This window comes from Fringilla coelebs, assembly GCF_963513975.1.
Source record: "Fringilla coelebs genome assembly, chromosome: 17".
NCBI lineage: Eukaryota > Metazoa > Chordata > Aves > Passeriformes > Fringillidae > Fringilla > Fringilla coelebs.
In genome coordinates, this window is record NC_140043.1 from 4,726,983 (window position 1) to 4,744,200 (window position 17,218).

The following is a 17,218-nucleotide window of genomic DNA, read 5'->3' on the forward strand; positions in this document are numbered from 1 at the left end:
CTGTCTCCTTTGGTGTGAGTTGAGCTGTGACCATGGCATGAAAATAATGTGCTGTGAACTGCATTGTGTATAAGCAGAACATTTCTGTGTGCACTGGTTCTAAGTGCTGAGTTATTATGTTGCATGTATTTGCAATTCACTATATTGATCTTGGTGGATGCTTTTTAGGGCTCTGTTTCACAGCCTGGTAACCAAAGGTCATGCATACAAAGAAAATATAGTACTTAAAGCTTAAGATTGTCTTTATGTGTTGGCCAACATTATGAGCAAATAAGATACCTGTTTTTCACTTTTAGTGTGGAGATATGTGGAAGTTATTAATGGTAATTAAGCAAAGCAGTTTCTAATTTCTTAAAAGCTTATTGCACAAGTATATAATTCCATTTAGAAGAGGCAGTCTGTCAGTGATGTTTAATATTGAGTTTCTGTAGTAGCAGATTCACATTTGTGTTTATATATTAAACAAAAGTATTTTAAATTGTGGTTCTAGTGGTTTGGTAATTATCCCTAAATTGCTTTTGAATTGGGAATGGGATGAGTGTTTCTTTAACTGTCTCGTATCTTCAGTTTTTATTTGCTCAGTGGTACTTAATTTGGAGCAATCATGTAATTCAATTATCTTTGTTCCATATCCATAGTCTTGCTGAAATTAGGCTTTTTGGTTGGTTTCAGAAATATTCAGTTATGTCTTTTGTAGGATAAGACTAATGCAATTAATATAGAGTATTATTCTTGTTGTTTTTCATTACTTTAGTACAAGTTATGGAAAACCTGTTGGGAGTTGCAGAGGGACTCCCAGAGCCTCTCCTTGCCTGCTGTGCTCCTGTCAGCACAGTGGCCTCTGCTGCATTAATGTTCATATTTCCATGCTTTAAACACAGTGTGTTACATTAGGAAGTCAGTCAGGTAAAGCTGGGTTTGAAACGTCCATCAGTAATCCTGCACCGAGTGATCTGCAAGGTGGAATAGAGAGGTGATTGTGTGTGGTTTGATAAATGCATGTTGCTGCTTGTTGGGAGGTTTGGGGGGGTTTCTTTTATTTGTTTGGGGATTTTCCTCCAGCTAAGTGAGCCTTAACTGCCATATTGCCACTCTGAAGATGTAAGAAGTGTTATGGAAAACAGGTTACTGTTATTGATGTGCAGGTTTTGCAGTAGCCGCAATTGAAGTAATTTTAATGAGTTTGAGGAAAAACCCCTGAATCTATTGAATTCAGAATAAATTACCACAAAGCTTTTGAGTTGTCCTTTGGTGGCTGTGCAGGTTTTTCATGCTGCAGCCTTGAATATAATGAGTTAATTCACAAGCTACAGGTTTTGTGTTCTGCATGGGACAAGAACTTCAGTGGGAGCTGCCATGATTTGTCATCCAGTTCTGTATTTGTATTAAAATAAGAAAAAGAGTTAGCAAATGGACACTCAAAATGACAAACCTGCCTTCTTTTTCCTAATTCCAGGGCATATTCCCTTGTGGATTCCAGTCAAGTGTCTACCTTCCTGATTTCTATTCTCCTCATAGTCTACGGCAGTTTCAGGTAAGATTTTCTTTTTAAGGTTCTGCAGAGTTTTTATTTTTCAAATAAAATAGTACAAGTGACTGAATACATTTTATGCGTTTTTGTTTCATTGTATCTTTGTCAGACGTAGCCAACATAAAAATTATTTGCTTCTGAGAAGGAAATGGAAAAGGAAGAAACAATAGCAAGCTGGGGTTTCTGGAAGATGTAATTGTCATGGTACAAGCATATATAACTTAAAAGTCAGTCCTTGAGGACAGCTCTGTAAAATCATATTTTAGAGAGTAGAAAATGATTGTTGAGACAGATAGAAGGTAATGTTCTGGATGGCAGAGTTTTCTATCCATTAGCCAGTGGTGGTAGATTGTGAATGCTCTCCTGGGATTCCCAACCTGTCCTGTGGAACAGCAATTCCTGGGTCCCACTGCTGTGTGCTCAAGTGTCAGTAACAGCTTCATGGAAAAGTGGGAAACACTGCCAGTGTTGAATTCCAGCAAAGCATCTGAGAACTGCTGCAGGATGAGTTTGAGTCTTCAAAAATCAAATTTGCCTCATTTTAGGAGACTTGAGTATAGTTTAGAGAAAACTCAATTATCCTTTTAGACTTGCATGCTGTATTATACAGTTTGTGTTACTGTAATGGCACCTAAGGAAGGAGGCTCATACTGACATATTGAAACAATATAGTCACAATATGAAAGTTGTTTTTTTTTTAACTGAAATACAGCCTGGTTTTCTTTCTGCTTCTTGAAGAACATTGCTTCATTTCACAGCTCTGTGCTAAAAGGCCTTATACTCACTACAGAGTCTCTGAACTGCTATGAGTATTCCTGAAATAGATGATAGCTGTGCTCATCCATATGATGTAAGCTGCAGCTGTTTTAGGATAAGAGGTTTTATATCACTACTGTAAGTTAATAAAGTCATATAATGAAAGAGCCAATTTTTTTGCAAGAGCTGTCTGTTGTTGTTAGCAAGTGTTAGGTAACAGCACTGCTGGTGAAATTAAAATAGAAGGCTTTAGGAAAACAAAATCCAGAGATGATCAGAATAAAAAAGTAATCAAAGGTTGGATTTGTTTAGTTTTTTCTTCAAGTTTTGAGTCAGATTAGCATATAGTTGAGGAGCTAATTAAATTTTTAACTATTTGAATTTATGCTTTTGTGTAAAAAGGAACTATGCATCTGGCTGCAAGAAGCAATAGCATTTATTAAAATTCATTTATGAAAACAGTGCAATATAAAACAGCAGGGGTGTGTGAACTTCAATTGCTTGTCTTTCTTGGACCTCCTTGCCCTTCAAAACTTTCCCCTGCTGTTTGCCAACCTCTTCCTGTTGGTACCTACACATGCTCTTAGCATTTTGTCCTATCCTTTACATTTAAAACTACTCCCCTAGCAAGGACTGTGGACTCCAGAGCAGTCTGACTCACTGATGGAGCAGTGGGAGGGTGATGGATACAAACCCTTGAGGAAATGTCCTGTTTCAGTCTTTTGCCTTCGCGTGTGTCCTGAAGACACCACGATGTGAGTTAGAGACCAAAGCAGGGTCCCAGAGTTTTAAAATTACATTCCTGCTTCATCTCCTCTATGTGGTTTCTTTAGCAGGTGTCTGAGCTGAAACCCAGTTACACTGGGGACTTGGACAAACTCTGATTCTCTTTGATCAGTGAGTGAGGTCAAAAGCAGTTTTTTACAGGAAATTGTGCAGTGTTGTTAACAAACAGGTCTGAAATACAATTAAGTTATTTAAGAAATTGAACGTGGTAGTAAGTTTCAAAGTTATATTCATCTGGAAATTCTTAAAGTAGTAAAATGAAAACTTCTCATAAAGTGGATGAATTTTCTTAGAAAACTGATGTGCTGGAAAGATAAAAGTTACAGCTTAGGGTGCTCATTCTCATCTGTCAGCAGTGGTGTGTTCATCTGGATTTGAGTGCTCGTTTCCTGCAGAGCTGTTGTAAGACAAAAAGAAAATAGCACTCCTCAGTTAACCTTTGTGCTGCAGAAGGTGGGTTTGCTTTCTGATTTTCCACTGAAAAGAAGCAGGTTGTAATATTCCTGGCAAGTGGCTGAAACAGAAGTGCAGTAATAGGATCAGAAAGAATTGGGTGGGTGAGTCATTAGGATAAAATCCATGTGTGTGGTGGATCTAATCTAAGGCAGGCAGTGTCAGGGGAACAAAGGAAAGCCTTGGTCCACTGTCCTTATTAATAGAAGCATTTGTCCAAAACAAATGAAAAAATCCCAAACCTCCAGTATACTCAGAAGAATGTCTAATAAATTGTGGGTAAAGCCCAGAACAGAACAAAGTGCAGCAGTAGAGCTGGGTTCCCCTTCTCTGACTGTGCATGAACGAGCATTTCCTGCCTACATTTGTGTTGGGTCAGGAGTTTTTGCCTCCAGCCTTCTGAATGTCTCTCTCATGTACATTCTGACTGCTCTCAGTGCTTGAACTTGACATACTTTTATTACTGGCTGCCAAAGGGGCAAGTTTAATCCTTTAAACCGTTACAAGCTGTAAACTGGAGCATGCAGGTAGATGTGTTAGTTGTGGATTTTCAAAGAGGTGAGCTCAGCTTGAGACAGGTTGTCTCTGAGGACAAGACAGCCACCTTCTTGGCCAAATGCTTCTCTGTGACTTTGATGTTGGAGTTACTTTGCAAGTAGAAGCTAAATCTTTTTCTATCCTATCACATCCCCAGACAGGGGCTCTCAGCTTATGTAAAGCCAGATTTAACCCAGAATGTACCTGTTCAAGTACCTGCTTTTGAGCCAAACTGAGAAGCATGGGGTGACCCTGGGGCCTTCTGTCTCCAGGCTTTGAGTATCCCAAGTGTGGGTGTGAATAGAAAGCAGCTCACATGGTGAACCCAGAGTGTCATGTGAAGGTGCTGTGCTGAGGGGTGGCTTTCCAGCGTGGCTTTCCCATGCTCCCAGAGCTCTCAGGTGGGTGGCTGTCCTCACTGGTAGAGCAAGAAGGCACTTCTCAATAAGTTGCATCTGCAGGTGCCCCTACAGATAAATCCTTGCATTCCTATTTTCACCATTGTTTGATAAGAATATCTCCTGCAGGGCTTCCCTGAGGCATTTCTGCAGTGGAGTGATCCATGGTTGAATCTGAACTTTGCAGGCAGTGCTGTGCCAGCAGCTTACTCATTCCTTTGGCCTCAGTGTAACCCTCCCCAGGGGCTCCCTGTGAGAGGGTGACTGCTTGCTTTGAAACCCTGTGCTGGAAATGCAACCAGCTGGAGCTCTGAGGACCCACAGAAGAAACAATGGAGCAGCTCAGTGCCCCAGGGGAGATGCTGACTCAACATTCCCTTGGGAGCCCAGGAGAAACTTGAACAAAACAGCTGATGTTTCCCAGCTTGCCATTTCTCTACAGCCCAGTAGTTCTGAGTTTACCTTGTTTTACAGTATGATTTTTAACTTTCTTGGAAGGTGTTTTAGTGATTGCTTCTTAGGTTTTTTTTGTTATGTTAGTGATAATTTGTAGCAGAGGGAAGAGCCAAATCATAAAACACGTGGAGATTATTCAGAGGTTGGCTTGGAAGAGCAGCTGTGTTGTTAAGTGAAAGTAATTTCCTAATTTATGCTTATTTTGGAGGCAGGGATATTTATAGGTAATAATAATTGCTGACACAATGGCAATGAAAAGAGAGGGGCTGAGGTTGTTTATGAGCAGTAGGTCTGATAGGTTTTATTTCCAGTTTTGTCTGCTGATAGAAATCCCTTAAGTTATGAGCTGCCCAATGCCACAGGGAGAATGATGGTGTGAGGTTCTTGCTAAACTGTGCTAATTCAGAGGGGAAGAAAACACTGCACTGAGAAAAGAATTCTCTTGTTTGTCTGAATCTTGGACCAAGTCCTGGAGGGCTGTCAGCCTCCTCCCAGATTTTTATAGCTTGAGAGGAAAACTATAAAGCTACAATGCATAATGGGGAAAAGGAGTGCAAGTGAATGATGGAGGCACTCCAAACAAAGGGCAGAGCAAAGAGATCTTTAAAAGAACAAGCTAAGAACAACAGATTAATTTGTTAGAATTTTAGTGTTCTCCATTGGCTCTTTGTATTTTCCATAACTCTTTAGCTGATGATCCATGATCTCTGTAGAAGCACTGTGGGTCTGAGGTGGAAGCTTCCTCATGTTTTGCCTGAGACCAAAAGCTGCTTTAATCTCATAACACTGTTGGGGAGCATTTGCTTAATAGAAGCAAAGGAAACAAACCAGTTCTGTGCTAGAAGAGCCTTTTTCTTGTTTTGCTTTATGGAGTGAAGCTGCTCAACCCCTCTGTCTTTAATACACCACATGTGTCTTGATCCTGTAGACCTGGTTGTGCCTAATTCCAGATTCTGGGACTGCAGCACAGACTTGCTCACCTGTGCATTGCAGCACATGATCAATGCACTGCAATAAAATATCTGTGACACCTCTAGAGTAGTTTAGAAGACCATGGTATTTGTTACTGCTCTGAATAAATGCATAGAATTTGTTTACTTTGTGTAACTCAGTTAAGCTAAACTTGAAAAGCAGTTTAATTTCTGTTGACCTGGAAGTTCTGTTGAAATACTTGGATGCTGCTGTAAGCTTCAGACAGGAGCTGTACAGTGGGAGATGCACAGTGCTTCTGGTGGGTCTCTGTAGCTTGTTTGAATAAATCAATATGCAGCTAAATTGTGGATACCACACATACATCAATGAGAAACTGTCATGATAAACTTGATTGCTGGTATTTTTTGTTAAAAAGCACATCAAATTTAACAATAGAATTTATTGCTGGTCAAAACAGACTTTAAGTGAAATTCCCCCTTTTCAGAAAGTTATGCCAAATGTGTTAGAACATAACTTGGAAGTTGTATCAAAGTGAATGACTGTGGCAAAAGGGGTAGAATACTGCTCTAAATTGAAACTTTTAATAAGTGTTTATATCAACAGGAAAAGATGAATCAATAGCAGCTGAGCTGGCTGCTCAGGGGAGTGTTGTCAGCTCCTATGGATTAATAAAAGTGTATTAATTTGTACTATTTATTCAGACCTTCCTCTAATCATCTATTCTGTGTGCATGTAAAATATATATCTGATTTTTTTGTAGGCTTTGCTGAAATTTTTTCAGTGAAGGAAGTCTGTACATTAAGCAGACACTTAAAAGCTAGTTTGGGTCATTCATGAGAACATTTCAAGGAAGGAAATATTATTGTCTTAAAAATGAAACCTGATAGTCAAATTTGAAAGAAAAGGAACAAAAATAAGAACTTGGAAAGAGTTCAAATTCACAAGAGAATTGAAATGTTTATTGCACTTCCATCATGTTCTACACTTCCCAGAAGTCAGGTAACAACAAACAGCAGCAGAGATTTTCAGTGCTCCCCAGTGTAGACACCGGTGCCTGATCTCACTGTCAGAATCTGGGATGTGGGGCCTCATTTGGAACTGAGAACTTCAGTTATTTTAATTTCCCACTGTGTCTGGTGTTGTTTCTAATAACCAGCATGACAGGGCTTTTCCAGGGGCAGGGTGCTGTGGCAGTGGGAATGAGACTGCAGCTGATGAGTCTAAAAGCAGGAGTTTAGAACTCATCTGTCCCATTTGCTTTGTTCCCTGCAGGTCTCTGAACATGGACTTTGAGAATCAAGACAAAGAGAAAGACAACAGCAGCGCCGCTGGGTCCTTTAATGGCAACAGCACCAATAACAGTAAGGGTCAGCTTTACTCCTTACCCTTGGGCTTCACCTCAGTGCTGCACCTCCTGCTTCACCTGTGGGTGTGTCTGAGCTGCTGCATTGCAGATTCACCAGGTCCCAGGTGCTGTCTGGGCACTCCCCACCTCGCTGTGCTCTGACACTGCTGTCCACGGCTGGGTCATGCCCGTGGAAGCTGAAGTTGAAACATCAACATAATCCATAATGCATAAAAACTGCATGTGGCACAATTTGTCAGGTTTGACTGGAAATGGAAAAGCTTTACTTTGAAAAAAGCCACCCCACAGTCAGGAGAAGGGAGTATAATTCCTTTTTGGCTGGAGCTCGTTGCATGGCATGCTGGCCAGTCTGTGAACAGGGAGGGATTGCAGGGTGCACTGACAAATCCCTAAGGAGGATTCACCTTCTCAGTAGAGAAACTGAAGTATAGAGTTCACATGGCTCTGGACAACTCATTTATAATGGACAACAAAGTATGTGTCTGCACACTGTCTATTCAGAGTGGGATTAACATGTCAGCTCCTGCATGGTGACTGTCCCTTCTGTGATCTATAAATAGATTGCAGGCAGCTTGGCCATCTGACATGCACAGTTTTGCAGGTAAAAATATGGAGCTGATCAGTTAGAGTGGAACACAGTGTGCACAGTGTGTTGTAAATTCATACTTGAGTTTAACTGAAGGCAATTTATGTTGCCATATTTTGAGAAAAGGCAATGTTCACTCTACAGTCAAATAGTTTCCCAGAGTGTAGAAGGCAGGAGTGAGAAGCCCTGTGCATGAAACCCTCAATGCTAAGCTTGTTTTGTTTAAAGCAAGAAGCATAGCTTTAAAATGATGAATGAAATAATATATGTTGTATGTGTCTCTTGCTGGTTTGGTCTTTTCTAATGCAGACTCTTGGAATTTAAATAGTTGTCACAGCAATGCTTCTGTTGGCAGCACAGAGCAAAGAGGTTGCTGTGCTTGGTGATACAGCAATGAGCAGTTGAGGCTTTTGGCATCTGGGAAGGAAGAGAAGACAGTCTGGGACTAGGGAATAAGCACATTTAAGGGGATTAGCTGTCAAAATGATCAGAAATTAAATGAAGAACTCTGACATTTAATGCTGCAGGCACTAATTCCCAGATGCCAAGGTGGTGAGTAGTGTCATTTCTGGGTTTTTGTTTTGTTTGTTTTTTCCCTTGGGAAGTGGAAGGACGTGAATAAATGTGCTTTCTCAGAGCAGGAGGAATCAGATCTAAGTCACAGATTAGAATTTTTGTGTCTTCACACTGTCATCACTGGACTATCTGCATTGCACTTTACCTTAATGTGCGACATCTCAGCAATGTAGAAATCCCAAGTGACTGAGTTCTTCTGCTTTTTATTTTTAAAATTTATTGTGCTACTTATGTTTAAGAGTAACAGATCATGACATGAACTAATAAATGACATGACCATGTGCAATTGTCATGACTTCCATGCTTTTGGTTCAGCTTTTCTTTTATGAAAATGGTTGAATATTTATAACAGATTATAGTGAATGTATTTCATGTGTGTTTGAGGTTTTTCCATGTACTCAGCTACATTGGTAACTGAGTTGTACAGGTGACCTGTTATTTATATGACTTGCCACTCTTGACAGGAAAAAATAAAATAAGATACATTCTTACACAGAAACACAGACATACAGTCTGTGTATATATTTACTTGACTGTGTATGTTTCACAACCCTAAAGGCTTACCTAAGATTGGTAAAACCCCCTTCATACAATAGTGTTTAATTATTTTAGGATAACACAGTTGATGTCAAGCTGGTTTTGCATCTCCTCTAGGTCTTGTATTATTTTCTGTTGGTCACTTACCAAGTGATTCCTTCAGATGTTCCCTGTTGTTACTTTAGTGCTGTACAAGTAGAAGTGTGTCTTGTATTTTTAATTGGGTTGCTGCTTATGGCTTCTTTCCTGCCCAGGAATCAAATGTAAAAATAGCTACAGAGACTGGTTAAGTCTTGGAATTTGTGGGGGTTAGGTGAACTTCTCAGTTTTGCTGGTAATTCTGAAAACTCAGAAATACAGTAAAAGTTGTCCTTTCCCATGATTAACATCCCTGGTAGTCGCACTGCACTGGGTGAGGTGAGGGAAATATTAAGAAGAAAATAATTCAGTATCTCTGCCCTGTTTAAAATTACTGCCGGCTATGAAATGTGAGCCTGAATTTGTGTTGGTTTTCAGCAAAAAGGCAATTACAGTGCACTTCACTGGTCGGGTGGTTTCATAAACAGCTAAATGACTTGGGTGTTTTTTGAAAACTGCCCATTATTGTTAGGCTTGATATTATCTCATGGTTGCACCTGTCATGGAATTTAAGAGCTTGGTGGCCTTCACCCAAGTGGAATTTGAAGCTGTGGCACCGTTTGCATGAGCTGGGTCAGCCTAACACTGGTCAGGCTTTTCACCTTGTGCTCAGAGATTAAGTAAACCTCACATATGCTCTGTTCAACACATTTATGTGTCTCAGTGCAAAGTGATTCTAATCCCTAAATAATGTTAATTTTCATAGCTTGTCATTCATTCTGCCTGTGGCAGGAGATCAGACTGAGCTCTCAGTTCCCGGGTTCTGCAGCGCGGGGCTGTTGCAGTGCACGCTCAGCTGGAGCCTCCTGCACAGGCAGCTGTGCTGGGCTCAGAGAGCACCAAGCCAGTGCAGGAGCTGCTGTCAGAGCCCTGCCCTGTGCTGGCCAGGGCTGTGTCCCTGTGTGGCACCAAACACGAGCTCAGTGCCCCCTCTCTCCTGCAGGTATTCAAACCATCGATTCCACCCAGGCGCTCTTCCTGCCCATCGGAGCCTCCGTGTCTCTCCTCGTTATGTTCTTCTTCTTCGACTCAGTTCAAGTTGTCTTCACAATATGCACAGCAGGTGACTAAGTTTTCTTCTCTTTATAAGACTTGGAATAGAACAGAAAGTATTGATATAATTAAATATTGTTGGTAAGAATTATAATACACGTCACAGTACATTAAAAAAAAAGAATCATCGGGTTTCACAGTTGTATTTTCATGTCTGTGTAGCTATAAATAGGCAAGTATTATTTGAGAAGTATTTTCCACTTAGAGATGTGCTAAACCTACTGAACTATAAATTGCCAGAGATCTAAACAGGCCCAGATGTTATTTTGCATGAAGTTCACTTGTTTATAAATTGGTGCTCAGAACTGTACATGGTACTTCATAATTGAAGTACTTCATGGGAAATAACTTTGAGGATCCTGTCCAGAGACTTCTTTCCTACTTTAATTTGGTTTTGCTTTAATGCAATTTTTCTCTTTCTGGTCTCACTAACATTTGAATATTAGTCTTTTGCACTGTTTGAATTTAGAACAAAATTGAAATTTACCTGCAAATAAGTTGCAGATCCTCCAGTCCTGTTTAGCATTTACATTTTTGTGTTTTAAATAAATGCCAGGGCATTCCTTTTTGGAAAATTTTGGCCTATTGATCTTCTTGCAATTCTTCAAGAGACCAGCTGCTGTTGAGAGTAGCAAGATTCTTCCTACTGCTCCAGATACACAGCAGCTTCTAAAAATTGCACTCAGTGCACTTACTGAGTCTGTGAAGATTTTTAAACTCCTAAATACCTCTCATCCTCTCCTGCTTCACTGCAGGTTTTGCCCTTATGGTTTAACTCCTGAGCTGTGCCAGCCTCTTAAACAGGGCTGATGTGGATGGGTGAAATTTAAATCTCTAGTCTTGGGGCTCCTGTCTAATTCTGCCTCCTGTAGAGGCCTGTTGAATTCTGCTTTTATAACTTTGACCTATGACACATATGTTCTTTCCTATTAAAAAAATACTTCAGATAGATTCTACTCTATGCTAGATATGAGGGAAATATATACAAACAAATATATAAGATGTTACAAGTAAAGATTTATGTCAAAAGAGGAATTAATTTGTTGGGGTTATCGGTCGATTTATTTTTAAAATGACTTTGGGATTTGTAACTTTGTTTGTAACACTTCTGTGTGTAAGTAGAGGATCTTGTGTCCCTTGGGGCTTGTTGTAGGTCTCAGGGGACTGGGAGTCACTGCTCTTGGGTATCTTTATTCTCAAACCTGCTTTTATGGTATGTTCATGCTCTTCCTTGGGCTTTAGAGGCTCTCATGAAGACCAGAACCTCTGAAATGCAAAGCTTCCTCAGAGGCTGTGCTGCAGGATGGGAGGGACCCTGCTGGGGTTGTGAACCTGGGGCTGTGGAACTTGGTCCCTCTGTCCCTTGAGAGGGGACAGACCAAGCTCAGGTTGCTATTTTGCATCCTCTGTAGCTAGTAGGGGCTGATGTCTGGATTCTCTCAAATCTCCTCTCACAGAGATTTGCCTTTCAGGGCAGAGTCAGGAGCGAGCGTAGGTGCAGCGAGCAGCCAAGGCCAGGAGCCAGTGCTGGCAGAGGGCAGAGCCCAGGCTGGCATTGCCTGCGGGCAGGAGTTAAGCCAAGGGACTCCGAGTGAAGGTCGGGCTTGAGGCTGGAGGGGACGGAGCCTTGGGGCTGGAGGTGGAAGCCTGGGCAGTCAGAGCACCTGGGAGTGGCTCCTCCTCCTGGTGGCAGTTGAACTCCCCTCTGAAGGAGCCCAGCGTGGGGACACTTGAGCAGGAGCTGCAGGGCTGCCTGCTGGGCAGAGCTGGGGATGGGGAAAGGGGAGGGGAGATTCCAAGGGCAGAGAGGATTGAGCCTGTGCTGGGGAGGGCAGAGCAGGACTCAGGGCAGCAGGGGCACAGGGGTTCCTGGGCAGTGTTCTCTGGCAGGCACCTCCAAAGAGGTTCTTAGTTCAGTTTGGGCAGGGATGCCACGCTGTTCGTTCTTTCCCTGCTGCTTCTGGTTTTCTCCCCCCCTCTGAAATACTGAGGGAACTGTGAGTTTTCATAGTGCTGTTTGTATGCAGACACTTTTGAAATTCTATTTTTAGATTATTCGAGTTCTCCTTTTTTTGTTTTGTTTCGTTTCAAATCTTCCTCCCACCAGAAGGGAAAAATGTGGTTTGACCAAGTTGACCAAACGAATTTTTCTCTGGTTGGCTTCCACTGTGTAGAGAATGGCTTAAACTGTAAGACAATGTTTGATTCTTTCCCATCATTTTCATTTGAGAAGAGAACAAAAATCCCTTTTAAAAACCAGCAACAAAAATTTTTAAAGGAATAAATAGAGGACAGCACAAAGATCTCAATTGCAGCATGGAAAAAGTTCCAAGACTGTGATTTTCATGGCAGTCTATTCTTGCTGCACAGTTTTGTATGTGTGCTGCTGACATGTCTGTGTCTCCACGCCCTCATGCTCCATCCTTTTAAACAGTCCTTAAAAAAAAAAGGAAGGGAAAATGATTATAAATACCAGCAGTTACTAAATGTTTTTACAAATGTGTGGGTGGGATAAGTATGCTGCTTGAAAAAGAAAATGTTTATGGAAATAGTGTGTTTGGATATTTATGTATTTTTATAATTCTCTTTTCAAAAACCTAAAGCACTTTGTATTTTAAAAAAGTGAGGTTGCCAGCTACTGGCTGGAAGTTACTTAGAGCTGTACTGTGTTTTAGTGATGAATAAATAGTTTTGAGTGAGATGGAGGAAAGAATTACTATCCAAGTTAAAAAGTGGAAAAAAAATCCCTCTATTCTGCTGAGTTAGTCTGTGTCATATGTTGAAAAATTGTAAGGAAATCTCACAACCAGTTTGTAGTAGATTTTTTTTTTTAAACTCAGAATATGTGAAAACTGTTTTTCTTGCTGACATGATAATGAATAAATTTAAGAGTTTTTTTCCTAGGGTTTGGGGATGGGGCATAGCATTCCTTTGAGAGCTTTTGTTTTATTTCAGTCTGAAGGCTCACTGTTGTGCAGAAAACCTCAGAGCTTTGAGCTGCTCATGCTGGAATAATGCTGAGCATATGATAATAGGACATTGTTGCAAGAGCTTTTTCAAATTGGAGAAGCATGTTTGTGTACTGTAGAAATTAGGTCTGAATGTCCTAATATTACCTTTTCTTCTTTCCATAGTCCTTGCAACAATAGCTTTTGCTTTCCTTCTGCTCCCGATGTGCCAGTACTTAACACGGCCTTGCTCACCTCAAAACAAGTAAGGACTTGAGCAATCCTTTGCTCCTCTTCTTGTGTGTTGTATTTCTTTCTTTTAATGAGAATTCTTTAATAAGCATTAACCTCAGGGCTGATGTTTGTGCCTGTTTCTTTGTGCCAACATCATGTTTCCACTTTGAAAGTAGGAAGCACAATTTCTGCAAGTCACTCACACTTGCCAGCCTGGGAAATGCAATACCATTACAGGGGACTAGATTTTCCAACAGTGATTTTTAATAAGTTTGGCTTCTTTTGGCTGAGATTTTAGAGTTTGGGATTTGGCATTGGATTTTAATGTTAACATTGGACTCTGGATTTTAATGCTGGCTCTTTTGAAGACTGTAATTAAACCAGTGGAAATTACAGTTGGTAATTCCATGTTTTGAAACCAATTTCATTTTTTAACCTTGTGATTGGAGTTCATGTTGCTAAAAACACTATCTTAGGTGGTGCTAGGAATGTTGGTGATTTCAAGAGAGGTGCCAAGATTTACAGGATTTTTTCCATCTCTGCAGTTCGTGCTTTACACATAGTATTTGAATGTGGGGAAAGCTTTTATTTTGTTGCTGTTTTGGTACCTATTTGTGGCAAAGGAACTTCCCTTCAGTTGTTCTTGGCATCTTTCATCAGCAGTTGAGCCATGTTCCAACAGTGTCCATTTTCTGTTCTTTAAATGGAAACATGAAGTCTTCCAGCTGATGTTTGTGTGTTGTTCTAGGATTTCCTTTGGCTGCTGTGGGCGTTTCACTGCTGCTGAGTTGCTCTCGTTTTCTCTGTCTGTGATGCTTGTCCTTATCTGGGTCCTAACTGGCCACTGGCTCCTAATGGATGGTGAGTATGTGAATTAAGGGGTTTTACTACTGGTTTGTGCCTCTTCTGACACACCATTTGCCTGGTGATGATGGGTGAAATTTGCTAATATTAATGGCTTGGCAGCTGAGCTGTGTGGCAGACTCCCTGAAGAGCCACTGCCAGGAACATGCCAGGGGAGTGCTTGGAACACCTGTTTTTCTGGTTTGTGAAAGCTTCCAGGGAAGTGCCAGAACACTCATGAAAGATACTCTGTACCTGTGTGGTGTAGGGTGAATGGCCAGATTGAGTTAAAGATGTGTGGAGACAGTGGTTGTTAATGATTCATAGCTTGATTCTAAAAATCTGGTTAATTTTTGGTGTGCATCTTGTTGTTTATTGGTTCTGATGCTGAAATAATTTGTTTTGAGGCAGCTCACAGTAGCTGGTTGGCTTTGATCTCTGCAATGCTTGCCTTGTGTGGTGAGATGGGTGAAACTGGCAGTCAGCCAGCTGGCTTGAGGGTGTGATTTATTCGGTTTTTTTCATGGTGGTTGACCTGAATTCACAGCTTACTGTTCCAAAAAGGAGCCTTCATCCTTCCCTCCTGCCTTCCAGATCTCTTGTGCTAGCTCTGGCACTTAGTTAATCACATGGTAAACTGATCCAGCTCACTAGAATGGCAGCAGACTTGGGTTTTACCAGCCTATTTTGCTGCTGCTGCAGTGAGATGAATTGAATTATTGTGTAGTCAGGTATGTGCTAAATTTGGCAGAAGGTAAGTGGCAGCATGATGGGATCTGAGGGGATGGAGTGGATATAATAGCAAAGACATGAAGGAGTAGCCAGGAGCAGGACCTCTGCTTCTCAGCAGTGTCAGGCAGCTAAATTGGCTTAGGACATGGTGTAATGGCATGCTGAGGTCGTGCTTGCTTGAGGAAAAATTGCTGCAACAACATTACCTGCCCTTGAAATTGTTTGTTACGATAGAAAACCTTCATCCCATCAGCTTCCAGCTCCTCCTAAATGAGGTAGCAGCAGCACATCCTTAACACTGAAACCTCTCATGGCACCATCATTCTTTCTTTTATTGTGGGCACTATGCTTCATTCATGGTTTGAACTGCTTTAAAAGTCCCACCTGTTGTATGAAAGGGAAATAGCTTTTAAAATACCAGATGGTAAATGAAAAAATGCAGACAAAGCCTGTTTTGTGATAAGCAGAGTAGCCCACCATGAAATCAAGGGTGACACTTGATCTGCAGTAGCTGCAAAGCTAAAAGGAATGTCAAGTGTGGATTTTGGCAGAATCTGAAGAGTTGTCTACACCGAGATATCAACAGAAGCATTTAGTTAAAAATAGTTATTTTTGTGAGTGCTTCAGTCTGACATGGTGGACTTTGCAGTAATTCATCTACAGAGCTCTGAGCTGCTGGTGCGGAGTGGTGTCTGGCTTCTATTTCTCTTAGAGGCTTTTTATGATTTACTGAATTGTGTTGCTGCTGTCTCGCTTTGAATTATTTTATGCGGTTTATTAAGGGAACTTGAGCTGTATAGGTGATCCTCCTGTCATTTGTTCAAATCCAATTAAATCAGTGTTTGCCAGTGACACTAAACAGGGAACAGCTTTTATTGGCCTTGGTCAGGGAAACAGACTGGACCTTTAGACCTCATCCTGTGCTGCTGCACGTGGGATCCCATCATCTCTGCCTTCTCTGGGACTGAGCCCTGGAGCCGCCGGGGGCTCCTGTGCGGAGGGCAGCGCTGGCAGCTGCTGGCTGTGCCCGGCCCGGGAGGATCCCCTCTTTGGCAGAAAATGAGCCAGGTGTTGTGGACGTGCTGCTCGTGGCCCGGGCGGGGCAGGAGGAGGAGCTGGAGGAACGGGGCGGGTGCTCCTGAGCAGCAGCACGTGGAGAGCCCTGGCTGTTCGCTGGGGGCTGTGCACTTGATTCTGTCAGTGTGAAAGAGCTCTGCTGCTCCAGAGCTGAGGAGAACACGGGAAATACTTCTTGGTAATTGCCAGTCCTTACGAAATCGAGGTGTGGCAGTTCTTGCTGGAGCCCAAATCCTTCAGTGCCCAAATCCTACCCTGCCCCTGCCCTCACTGCCTTTGGCTGAAGCGGTTCTAAAGGCAGGGATGTGTTACTGGGCAGAGCGAGCCCGTGCTGGCTCCAGGGGGTTGTTCTGGCATGTGATGATGCACCTTTATAGGTACTGAAATGCTCATTTCTCAGAGCAGATTGTTGGATGACAGAATCACCAAGGATGGTCACTGTTCCCTGGTAAAGCCGGGTAAAATGAAAGCTTTCCTAAATAGTGGACAGAGGTGGAGATGTAGAACTGGGATGCTGCAGATGTGTGGAATATCTGTAGCTACAGAGTGAACGCCATGGTCACAGATGCCCCAGGAGCTGCTGCAGCAATTGGGTCTTACTCCTTTCTTTCAAAATACACTTTCATCAGATCAGAGCTTCACCTGGTGGCCTGTGGGGGAAGTTAAAGCCTCCCCAGCTTACACAGTGCTTTGTAAACCAGACTCCTCAGCAGCAGCATCTTGGAGCTTTCACTGGCTCTGGATGCAGGAGAGCTGGCAACCTGCCAGAGAGTCTGATCACATATGCAGGAATATTCTTATCTTCAGAATATCCCTGTTCCATAAGGAGTGTGTTTGCAGGGACTCTGGAGTTCATTTGTTCTGTTAATTGATAGTTAACTCCTCCGGTGCTTTCTTACTCAGCCTTGTTAACCCATTGCCAGCACTTCCAAACCAGAGCTGCTGCTTGTGTGGCTGCTCTGCCTCTTTTTTTGTCTTTCTCTCATCTTTGGCTATTTTTTAAAAATGATTTGAAGTATATTTCAGTGAAGATCTGCCTTATATCATTTATCAACACTATGCAGGAGCTTGGATAGGGCAGCTGGCTTCCATTTAAAGAAGTCCATTGATTGCACTTTGGCCCATATTACTTGTACTTGCTCTCGGGCATTCCTGCTTGTTTTTTAAATTTACCAGTGTTTGTTAAAGCATTTACAAAACTGTGTAATTATTAGCATGTGTGTTCACTCTCAGCTGAAGGATTTTTTCCATCTTCTTTTCTACCCAGTATTCACTTAG

General features: G+C 41.8%; 1 protein-coding gene across 1 annotated transcript in view; it reads left to right on the top strand.

The window, feature by feature from the left end:
• Positions 1-17,218, top strand: part of SPPL3 (signal peptide peptidase like 3) — a 56,648-nt gene that overhangs the window by 31,169 nt on the left and 8,261 nt on the right. The window contains exons 2-6 of the mRNA XM_084217160.1: positions 1,457-1,534; positions 7,123-7,211; positions 9,997-10,116; positions 13,241-13,319; positions 14,037-14,149. Of these exons, the coding sequence (XP_084073286.1) occupies positions 1,457-1,534; positions 7,123-7,211; positions 9,997-10,116; positions 13,241-13,319; positions 14,037-14,149 (479 nt within the window). The remainder of the gene's footprint in view (positions 1-1,456; positions 1,535-7,122; positions 7,212-9,996; positions 10,117-13,240; positions 13,320-14,036; positions 14,150-17,218) is intronic.